The sequence below is a fragment of the Chaetura pelagica genome, unplaced genomic scaffold (assembly GCF_000747805.2).
Source record: "Chaetura pelagica isolate M959 unplaced genomic scaffold, ChaPel_1.0 scaffold99, whole genome shotgun sequence".
NCBI classification, from domain to species: Eukaryota; Metazoa; Chordata; class Aves; order Apodiformes; family Apodidae; genus Chaetura; species Chaetura pelagica.
The window spans coordinates 962,404-974,339 of record NW_009954539.1 but is presented as its reverse complement, the minus strand read 5'-3'; the positions used below and the strand labels follow the sequence as shown (position 1 = coordinate 974,339).

Sequence of the window (11,936 nt, the reverse complement as noted above, 5' to 3'; positions counted from 1 at the left end):
AAAAAAAAAAAAAAAAAAAAAAGTTATAATAAAGATTCTTTGAGGGACAATCTGTGGCTTCTTACTTTATGTAAACTCAAGGGCACAAAGCATCTGTGACTGCTTCTTTTCCCAAAAATGTAAAAGCATCAGTAGCTCACAAGCAAAAAGGAACTGACTGATGAGATGCTGATGTGAAGGAAGGCAAGACTTTCACACGGAAGATTAATTAAAGTTCAGTTTGTTCTGTGATTATAACCAAACATCCCCTTTCAGAACACTCAAACACACAGAATAGGAGCAATTTGATTAGATAGACAGGAAAGAGTTGACTAAGGGATTCTCCAAGATGATCGTGATTCTGCTGTAAATACCCACAAAACTAAATATCTCCAGATAGCCACAGAATCAGAAAAGGTTTTAAGGGTAAAAAAAGTTGACCTACATGAGTAAGATACATCAAGTAAAGGGAAAAGAGGCCTGGGAGGATTATCTAATGAACAAAGTGTAAGATATGCAAGAGGAGCCAAATGGAGGAGTGAAAGAACTGCACAGCAGAGCAAGATAAAGTAATATGACATTCTTCAAGTACAGAAGAGGTCAATGGAAAATAAACTTGTCCTTTAAGAGATGGCAGAAGTAATTGAAAGAAGTAGCTTTTGCTTTCAGGAGGAAGCTGGAAGTAAGGAGGGAGATTTTTCCTTGTCCCAGTGTTTGCAGAACAGGAGAGAGGACATCTGCCACAGCCAGTCATCAAGTTACCCCCCTAAGGGATGCAGTAGAGATGCTGAAAGAAATTAGGAACATGGCAGTAAAAAGCACTGGCAAAACCACAATGTTGTGTGAAAATTGCAAAGGGGGAAATCCCAAAAGGGGGAGAGTGGAGGCAGGCTGTTTTTCTTGATGCAGGTGCCTAAAGGAGAGAGAAAAGGCGGGTTGACAGCTTGAAAACACGACAGTGGTGATTAAATAAATGCCTTAAAGCTGGAGCGTGTGAAAGACCAGGATACACCAGAGGCTGTTGTCAAGGAGGACCAGGTGGAGGGGCCTCCATGGAGCAGGTACAGCCCTAGGAGCCCTGTAAGTGATGCCCTAGGCAGCTTCCCCAGTAGGATCTCCATGCCTCTACAAGCCTGTGCCAAGAGAAGCTGTTTTCATGGGGTCTGGCTGGAGAGCAAAGACAGATGGGATGGGGCACTCACCACCTCAGGGAGCTGTGGAGAAACAGGAAAGGGAGAAATGAGATGGCTGCAAGATCAGCTGCGTGGAGAGGATGAACATGAGAAGGAGCTCCATGTAAGAAGTAAACCTGTGGATGTGGGACAGGGTGCTTGAAGGAAAAAGCAGTCGCGTCACCAAGACACTTATCAAGAGAAATACCCAGACAGGGACAGGGACTCTGGAGCTCAGAGCTTCATTGGGCCAGCAGTAAGCAGCAGCCAGCAGGAAAGACAGAGACCAAAATGTCTGAAAAGTCATTTTGGCAGTACAGAGGCCACCACTTATGCCCTCCTGATCTTCGCACAGCCTGGTGTTGATGACATTGATCAATATTGGCACCTTTGAAGCCATCTCACCTTTCCCTTTTGCATTGACTCTGAGTGATACCAGGCACCTGGGTGGAAATACAGCTGCCCTTGAGTCTTCAGGAAAGCCTCTTCAAGCAGGAAGCCTTGCTGCCATCAAAGAAATTACTGGAGACACCAGTTATCCCCTTTAATTTTTGCCTAATATATTCACAGCATTTTAATTGCTTGCAAAGGCATTTTCTCTGTCCCATTATGTTGCCTCTCGGCTGTTGTGGTGAGGCAGAATACAAATTTGCAAGGAGGAGGAAACATGGTGGTGGGCATCAGAGAGATTAGCTGTTGTTCAGAGGGAAGAAGAATTAGGCAGTTTTTTGGAGGACATCTCTGATCTTGCAGCTTGAGGAAACCCTCTCCAAAACTCCCCACACTCACTGCCCATGGCTACAGTCTGTGAACTCCAGTGTCAAATCTTCCTCTCTCGTGTCTTTTTTTATCTCCTTGGAAGAGAAAAAGCAATATAATATAACCTGAACTCTCAAACTCATGATTCTTAAAGAGAAACAAGGGGGAAGCGGGGAAACCCCAGAATGTCTTATTATGGTCTCCTTTTGTTTTCCCCTGGGAGTGTATAGGGTTTATTTATTTATCAGACAGGGGTTGTCTCTCTCTGCTCAGATGAGTGGAAAAGTAGGAACACAGACAGGTTTGCCTGCAAATGAAGGTGAGTAGTCTGTGTGTGCATGTGGAGGGGTGGAGGGGAGCTACCTGCTCCTTTGCTCCCACTTACAGAGGTCTCAGCTTCTCCCAGGGTTTTACCTGAATGTGAAATTCAGGGAAAGGAGATGGGATGGTGTTGCTCAGCACAAAGGGGGGCCCATGGTCAGATTCACCCCCTCTGCCAGACAAGAGCAAGGAGTTCAATGGCCCAGGGGAGCGACAAAGGATCGACAACAATAGATGTGCAAACAATGAGCAGGACCCAGAGACACAGTGATGCACAAAAGCAACCCCAGGGCTGGTTTTGGTTTATGTCAGCTGAGCCAAAGCCCACAGCCTCCAAACTTCAGGGACCACAGACAACAGAGTGGGTGGAAAAGAACACTGAGCAAAAAGCTTTTGCTGCCTGCTGAAGGGGAACTTCAATTTGTGTCCTTCCCAGAAAAGAGCATCGCAGGATCCTGTTCCAGGAATGTCCTGGCACTTCTTACCCTAGCTGCCTGTGATAGCTTGAACATCTCTCTGAGATGTCATTCAGAAAAAAATATAAAATAAAATAAAATAAAATAAAAATTTAAAAAAATCCAGAAGCAGTAGTCAGAAGTTTAGGTCCAGCAAGGACCAAGTTTTGGTGACTCTCAGCAGAAGAGAAGGCTCCTAACTAGGAAACAAACAACTGGACGACCAACCAAATGCAGGAGCTAAGCCAGGAAGGAAAAATGAAAGGAAAAATTATAAGTTCAGACTCTTAAACGCTGGGAAACATGTGTAAGTCAAACAAGAATTGAGAGAACTCTGTCAGTCCAGAGTGCTGCTCTCATGCAGCAGCCAGACGTCAAGCCCAGTCTCTGTCCTTGCAGCTTTGCACACTTCAGTGAACTACCAGGGAAACTGAGATGGTCCCAGAGAGGGAGCTTGGGTTTTTTCCCCTCACATCCTCACTCCTTCCAGCAACCCAGTCAGATACATAATTAAATAAATAAACCTAAAATCTCTTTTCTGTAGCCTAGGAGCAGAAGCAAACTTTAAGCAGGGGTATAAATAACGTGCCCAACCACAACGAAACTCAACGTGAAGTCTCTCAGCTCTCACCACCAACTTACGGCTCTGGTGGAACCAGAAAGCTCCCGATTAACTTTCCTCAAAGAATTTCTTTCGGAGCAATTAATAAGTGCTTTGCAGTTTGACTCGCGTTATTAATTGGATTGGGAAGGAGTTAAAAGCGCAAACGGTCTATATGATTTATTTTTTTTAGGGTCTGTAAGGGAAGCTAACAGATGGAACTGACCGGTAACGTGCATCTGGCAAGCTGGGTTTCTTGTAAACTTTCCTCCAAACAAAACCATGTAGGTGGCTTTGTTGTTGTTTGAAGAGAAGTTGGGCTCCGAGCTGGCTGGTGATGTGGCTGCGGGTTTGTCTGGGCTGCGTGTGAGTGGGAAGGGGGATGGAGGGGGAAGGGGTCGAACGGGGAGGACATCTCTAGCAGGACGCGTCTCTTGCTGCAGGGTTATCTCCTGGCAGCTCGGGGAAAGGAGCTGGGAAAGCATCAGCCCCTTGCACCGTGTGTGTCTCCCGCACTGACAGAGGCTGGGAAGCCCCATCCCTGGGGCAGCGCTGGGGTGAGGGATGGTGATAACCGGCCCACAGCACCTTTAGGGTTCAAAAGAAGGGAAATTGTGCCCAAATATTTTGTCCTCCTCTCCACACTCGCAGTTTTCTGGAAAAGAAACATGGTATAGATACATAGTGTCCTGTGGAGGTGCCTTTTGGGGAGCGCTGCCACGAATGAGGGCAGGGACCCCCGCCCGGGTCACTCCCGTCGTGTCATTTCGCAGTGGGTCCCCCAGGGGTCTGCCCTGGCCATGGAGAGGAAAATAATCCCCTGTCCACCCGCCTCCCCCCCCAAAAAAAAATAATAAATAAACAGAAAACCCCAACAAGATAACACAAACAAATAAAAGCAGGCGGAACTCAAGTAACACTGCGCGAATGAGCGGCTGGAGGATCCGCCGGGCTGGGGGGTGCGGTGACCTAGATGTGTGGGACGGGGTTTGCCTTCCTCCTCGAAGGGAAGGGACACTTCAGTTTCCGTCAGGAGGGTATGCCTAAGGTGTCTTAACTTTTTGTTTTGTTGATAGGTCTAAACTGTCCTCTTTAAAGCTGGTGTGGCTGCTCAGATTGCTCTCGCCAGGCTCCAAAGGGCGTTGGAAAGAGCAGAGTTTGCCCATGTCTGTGTATTCTTTTCTTCTCTCAGCTACGTACATCTTGAGGAGTTAAAAAAAAAATAAATGCTGAATTTGGAAGAGTAGCCAGGAATTTCTCAAATACATATAAGGGAAAAATACTTATATTTCATTGACATCCTTAGAACTGTAACAAATCCAAATGAAGAGAAAGATACCCTTCCTTCCTTCCTTCCTTCCTTCCTTCCTTCCTTCCTTCCTTCCTTCCTTCCTTCCTTCCTTCCTTCCTTCCTTCCTTCCTTCCTTCCTTCCTTCCTTCCTTCCTCCCTCCCTCCCTCCCTTCCTTCCTTCCTCCCCTTCCTCCCCCTCCTTCCTCCCCTGCTTCCTCTCCTTCTTCCCCTTCCTTCCTTCCTCCCTCCTTTACTTCTTCTTTCCCTCCCTTTCACCCTCCCTGCCTCCCTCCCTCCCTTCCCTTTTTCATCGCCTTCCTTTTCACCCCAGGAAAGGCTGACAGGGGGGCTGGGGGGTAGCCCAGCCCCACCACACTCCGCCGGTGGCGGGATTTGGGGCTGACCCCTCCGCACGCCGAGATCATCCTCACCCCTTCCCATCCCAGACAAGGCATTTCAATTCCACTCGTGTGCCTTTGTCCATTTGTAGAAAGACAAGAGGGCTGAGTGACAGCTCCTGTTAGCCTGCCTGAACAGATACCAATAAACCCTCCCAAAACCTGGACCCTAAAAAAAAAAGAAGGAGGAAAGAGGGAGAGGAAAGGAGCCACATGGCTGTTTGCCTGCGGCTTATTATTAAGACACCTTCGCAGCTTAAACGCTTAAAAAGCAACCCAAATTAAATGGCAATTAACAGCAAGTTACACCCTCTCCTGTCTCCAGGCTTATCATTTGTGGAAGCTGGCCATCAGCAGAGCCAGCCCGTCGGGAACTGCCATTTGGGCTGGCATCTTCTCGGAGGGTGGGTGGCTCTCCCCCCCATCCCCGGGCTCCCCCCGGACGCTCCCAGAGCCCAAAGCTCAGTCACTTCGGGGGGCTGGAGAGCCACTACCTGGGGGGAGAGAGACAGGGCAGGGAGGTGCGCAGGCAGAGAGGACTTATTCCCAGAGTGGTAAATCCTCTGACCGGTGTCATTAAGTAAATAAAGAACGTACCCCATCAGTTTTGCGACCCAGGGCTACGCAACCTCCCCGCGTTTCCAGCATTAAAAGATATCGGCACTTAGAAATGTCGAAGGCAAAAGGGTCACCAATGGTCTTGAGCTCATACGTACCCTTCCCTAGTTTTCTTTCTCTTATGTAGACGGATGTAAATCCGTAGATCTATATGTATTTTTATGTATAATTCCATATAATATGTCACTGCAGTGATACTTTGTGGTCTTACCCTAGTTTTATGTTTGAAAATCCTATTTAAAGAAGCCTGTAAGATAGCATATTAGGAATCTTTAAAGCAGGTTGGAGTGTGGGGTGGACTTAAATTCGATGTAAATGCAAGGGTAAAAAAAAAAAAAAAAAAAAAGGCAAACCCAAACCAAAAAAAACCCCAAAGCTTTCATTTAGGAAAAAAAAAAAAAAAAATACAGTTAAACAGACACACATACAAATGTGCAATCTTAGCTTGTGGTCAGTATTTAAAAGCAGTATAATCAACAGGAAGGAGCACTTACCTACCGAAAATGGTGGTTTAATAATATATATAAATATATATTAGCCTTATGTCTTCCCAGTAAAATGTACACAAAATAACCCCTTCGATCAGATTAGCTCCCATATTAGCCTGGGTAAGAAAAAGCATTCTAAAGAGTGGAGGAAAAAATGTATAAAAATGTTGAAAGAACCTACAGTTCCTTATTAGGCGAAGATACAATATTTATTCCTTGTCTCCTGGGATGAAGCTCCTCTATCTATTGTCCTCCCAGTTCTCAGTGCTGATGCTTAATTTTCAAAACTTCTATATTACCAAGGGACCTACGACATCAGCCAAAGAAATACCCAGCAAGTACAAAATCTGATCCAGGGAGCAGCTTTTGTGCAGAGGGAAAATTTTGTTCCTACAGGTTTTTAAGGAGGTGCATGGAAAAGCGAGAGATCTGATCTATGCAGATACATTGCAAATTCTCTCTGTCTGTAGAGATTTTTTCTAAAAAAAAAAAAAAATTGGGAAAATACACGAACTTTGGAATTATTTTTCCTTTTTTATTTTTTTTTTTTAAATTTGGAGAAGGGAATTTTATCCAGAGTTCTGCTTTTTTTATTATTATTTTCCTCTTTTTTTTTAATTTTTTTTTTTTCTTTTCCCGGAGAACCAAAAAATGTCAACTACCTTTCCAGGTCTCGTCCACGATGCAGAGGTATTTTGTGTGTGAGAGTGAGTGTGTGCCTGTGTGTGTGCGCGCGTGTGTGTGGATGTGTGTGCATGTGTGTGTGTGTGTGTGCATATGTGGATGTGCCTGTGCGGTTGTTTCCAGTTTGTGTTTTTTTTCTAAATCCATATTGGACCGTTACATTTAATTATAATCCGGCTTCAGAGATAAGTTAAAGAAGTATAGAGAGAAAATTCGTTATGACATCTGTCGCCAGAAAGGGCAACTCATTACCACGTTAAAACCGTTGCCAGAACGAAAATCAGAATAATACCCCTAATAATATAATGAAGTGGAGAGAAGTCACCACCAGCTCGCCAGGAATGGGGAGTTCTCACTAAAAAACAAGACTCCCCTTTTCTTTCGAAACGCAGGGAAAAGGGGGAGGGGGGGAATTTTGGATCTGATTCGTTATTTTAAAAAGAAAGAAAAATAGGGGTTCGAGGAAAAAAGGGGGAAGGAAGGAAGAATGGAAGGCGAGCAGGCGGCAAAGCTTTCTCAGTGTGTAACGCTGTAACATAGAGATGGGACTTGTGTGTATTCTCGGTAGTTTCCCGTGTTTGATGACTTTTGTGTGTGTCAGCCTCAGATATTACAGCTGTGATCAGGAGGTGGATGGATGGACGGACGGATAGAAAGACAGAGAGGTGTTTTTAGTTTGGTTTGGTTTTTTTTATTATTATTTCAATGCGTGTGTTCCTTTCGCTTGACGGTATTAAGGGCAGGCTGGGCTGTTTATGGGTTTTTTGAACAGACCTTTATGGCACCAGCCCAAGGTAGGAAAGGATCTTTTGTTGCTGGGGTTGCCGCTCGCAGGCTTAGGCGCTTCTGCGGGGGGAGAAGCTGTGCAGGACAGCGTGCTTGGGAGAGCCGCACCCGGGGTTTTCAATGACAAACCTCCAGTTTTGGGGTCTTCTTTTCACTTCTTCCTTGCAGATACGTCATGACGGATCAAACAGTTACCGTTTGATGCAGCTTGGATGCCTGGAATCTGTGGCCAACTCGACCGTCGCCTATTCCTCCTCATCTCCTCTCACTTACTCTACCACGGGCACCGAGTTCGCCTCCCCGTACTTCTCCACTAACCACCAGTACACCCCACTGCACCACCAGTCCTTCCACTACGAGTTCCAACACAGCCACCCGGCAGTCAACCCCGACGCTTACTCCTTGAACTCTCTCCATCACTCCCAGCAATATTACCAGCAGATTCACCATGGGGAACCCACTGATTTTATCAACCTGCACAATGCGCGGGCGCTTAAGTCCTCTTGCTTGGATGAGCAGAGGAGAGAGCTGGGGTGCTTAGATGCTTACCGCCGCCACGACCTGTCTCTTATGAGCCATGGATCCCAATATGGGATGCATCCAGATCAAAGACTCCTGCCAGGACCAAGCCTCGGGCTTGCAGCCTCGGGAGCAGACGATTTGCAGGTAAATAGCATGCGATCTCCTTTCGAGGCACCTTCTTCTTCCCTCCCCCTGCTCTGGTGTCCCCCCCCCATTTTCCACCCACCTCCCCCCAACCCCCACCCTCTCCATTTTCCTCTTCTCATACAAAGGAGGGAAGATTCATCCAAAATCCGATCCACAGTCCGTCTCCTCACAGAACAGTAGCAAGAAAAAAATGTGGGGAAAAAAAACCCCGAGTGACCTTGTTTTGGCTAAACAAACCAAAACAAATAACCCCCCAAAACCCCCCGTGGGTTCTGTCTCTGTGATGGCTGAGACCGTGGGGCTCACCCGGAGCTCGCGGGGTGCGTGTGTGTTTGTGCGGGTCCGTGGCTTGTGCGTGGACCAGCCCTTCCCGAAGTCACACAGAAACTGAAGCCAAACAACCCCAAAGCCACCTCAACTTTTCCTTTCTGTCGCCTCACGGACCCGTTTAAACAATTTGCAGGGGCAGAACAAGGAAATGTCTTAGGGAAGGGATGGAGTAAGAAAGGAGAAAAAAGGCAGGGCAGGAAATAAATTTGCTTTCCGACACAGGTACAAAGGCAAACATCCCTTCCAACTCCAAGGCGTGAGGCAGGGAAGAAATAGACGGGAGATAATGCTCGTCAGAAATGCTAAAATTTATCACAATATCCGGTTAAGATTATAATAAGGAGAGACATACCAGCAGATAAAGCTGAATGAATTTATCATCCATTTGTTTCCCCCTAACTCGCATCTGGACCCATAAAAAAAATTTCTATGTCTTTGTATCAAAACCTCGGCTTTATCCGCTCAGAAATTCTTTCCCTCGCACTAAAAAATCAACTCCGATAAACTGAGCTGGTGACCTAAATGAAATTTGTTTCCAAAATTACAAATAACGCCCTCCTGTCTCTATCAGCCCTTTCGCGAAGTCCCCCAAACCAAAAGCAAACCTTCCTTCTCCCGATGAGCTGAGGAACTAAAGGTTTCCCGAGCAGCGGGGAAAGACAAACGGGACCGTATTTACTGTACTTACTTTTCCCCCAAATCTCGCTCCCAATCGTACAAAGCTGGCTGGGGTGGTCTTTCCAAAAAGACGTAACGGTCAAAGGTTCAGAACAACAACAACAAAAAATCATAACCCGAAGTTTGTAAAGCTGAGAAGGTTTATTTTCTTCTCTTAAAAACAAAAACACACACAAAAAAAAAACCCAAACAACCTAAACCTCTACTTATATCGGAGAAAACAAATGTTTCTCTTTTTTTTCCCCATTTTTTTTTTCTTTTTTTTAAGGAAGAAAATAATAATTTAAAAAGCCCCAACAACAAATAACGTTAGTTTTTATACCACTGTGGAAGAAACCCTAACTATTTAAACATACTTTTCTCCATTAAAATCCACGATATAATTTTATCCTCTACGGCCATTTTTTGTTTACATTTTTCACAAGGATCTCTTTATGTTTCCCTCCTCAAAAATAAATAAATAAAGTCAGAATTTAAAAAAAAAAAAAAATCTGCCATTCACTCAACTAAAACCTATTTACTCCTTTTTATAACCACGTCTGCTGCTGATTTTTTTGTATCTGTACAAATTTTTTTTCTTTGGCAGGCACAAAGCCTTGTATTTTTCAAAAGAGGGGATTAGGAACGTTTGCAAGACAGCAGACAATGCCTAAATCCCGGGCAAAAAAAAGCACCATAGTTTATCCAATTTTCGACTTAGTGCCATTCAACTGGTCATTTATGCAATGTCATCCGACCAAACAACATGTTTCCCTTTAAAAAAAAAAAAAAAAAGAAAAAGAAAAAGAAAAAAAAAAAAGAGGTTGGTTAAGCTGCTAGAGGCACATTCTTTTTGTTATTTATTTAAAGAAGAAAAAAATATCGACAGCCTTTCTTTGAAAAATATGATTTGTTCGATCTCACTTTATTCGGAAGTAGAAGACTCAGGTCTTTGTACCTAATCTTTTCTTCATTTTTCCTCCTCCCTCTTTTCCTGAAGAGAAGAAAGAGTGTACTGAGGTATCGAGAAGACTTAGTGGGGAGAAGTTGAAAATATACCTATTTCTCGTTATGCTTTAGGTGATTCCTAACAAACTTGGACTCTTGCGAATATCACTTTGGGCTTAGAGGGAAGCGTTTTGATGGTGAACAGAAACCGGACTGTACACAAGTATTTTTTACCCCAAATTGTGGTCTAACCAGTCTTCCCCTTTCTCCTTAGCCTTTCTTTTTGAAACGTTCATCAGCATATGCCTCATTTCAAATGCAACAAATGTAAATATACTTTTCCCTGCACAGAATTTTAAGTGCATGTCCAATAGTTTCGAGGGCGGTTTAAGTCAGCCTAACAGATGCAAACAGTCTTGGAGCTGGAGTTGCATCTTTCAGAGCCCTAAAAAGATTTTCCATGGGCAACAAAGAAAACTGTCACACCTTTTCCCATCACCGCTTTAATTTATGCTCAGTCGCCAAGTTTTTTTCATATCGATTTCATAATCACTTTAAGGCAGAACACTTAAAATAAAAAAGGGCCTTGAAAAGGAAGGTCTTACAGGGCCAGAGCCAATATGGTGAAAATGGGGGAGAGAGCCAGGACTGTAAAGGTTGTTTTGTAAAGTGGGGTTTTTATTATGCACCGACTCTCTCCGCATTTACTTAACTCTTCACGGGCTGTTGAGTAGGTTAACACCCTTAAAGGCCTCTTTCATGTCCAATACCTCGTTTGTTTGTAGAGGAAAATGCGTCTTTAACACATTTCCACTGGGCATAGATTTAGGTTTGGTTTGTTGTGTTGTTTTTTTTAACCCCAACATAAGGAAAAACCCAAAGAAAACCCAACCCTTTCAAGCCTTTTATCATCCCAATAAAAATATTTATTAAGAAGGGCGAAGATCCCCAAATAATCAGCCTCCTAACAGGAGAATAAAGAAGTGAGATCTCTTCGAACGGGCGCCAGAAGCCCTGGGCAGGTTTTTGGATGGCTCTTCAACCTCACACTCCCACAAGGGTGCCAGTGTGTGTGCACACAGATGCATATTCACACCCACCTATGCGCGGACACACACGCATTGTCACAATGCCCTTACGACTCTGTGCAGCCGGCAAAGCCCAATAGGTTGTCTGTTGTCTGTGCTCTTTGTCTCCTTCTGTGCCTAAGTCGGTGTACATGTGTCACGAAACCTAGATATTAATTTAGCTGTGTGCATAGATATAAATATACAGCTAAACATACAAAAATGCTACATAACCTGTATTTTTACCTTTGTGCGTGCAACTGGAAAGTGGGAACACACTTGTCTCAAGGCTAACTTGTTTGTCTCTATCCTGCCGAGTAACTGCAGAGCTAACACACCCATTCAGGAGAAAGTCGTCTTTAGATAGTAGTTAAAGTGCTAATTATTCTGCATTTCGTGGGGTAAGGGCTGGAGTAAGACTACAGGGTGGCCGTGGGATTTCACCAGAGCACTCGAGTTCGATGAGATGAACTGTTTTCCTAGTTCGCCTTAACTGTTGTTCCTGTGCACGTCGTGTAACAAAGCAAAAGCTATGCGGGTTTCTGGATCTGATTTCTTTCTTTCCTTTCTTTCTTTCTTTCCCCCCTCCCCCTTCTCCCCCCCCAATTACTTAAGAGCTCAGTGGAGGCCCAGTGTGGACTGGTACTGAACGGGCAAGGAGGTGTGATAAGAAGAGGTAAGAGGTTACAAATACTTGTATCTATCCATTTTTG

General features: G+C 44.6%; 1 protein-coding gene across 1 annotated transcript in view; it reads left to right on the top strand.

Moving 5' to 3' along the window:
• The first annotated feature begins 6,733 nt into the window (after positions 1-6,733).
• Positions 6,734-11,936, top strand: part of TFAP2D (transcription factor AP-2 delta (activating enhancer binding protein 2 delta)) — a 46,640-nt gene continuing 41,437 nt past the window's right edge. Inside the window, exons 1-3 of the mRNA XM_010004885.1 lie at positions 6,734-6,772; positions 7,721-8,218; positions 11,839-11,899. Coding sequence (XP_010003187.1) covers positions 6,734-6,772; positions 7,721-8,218; positions 11,839-11,899 — 598 coding nt within the window. The remainder of the gene's footprint in view (positions 6,773-7,720; positions 8,219-11,838; positions 11,900-11,936) is intronic.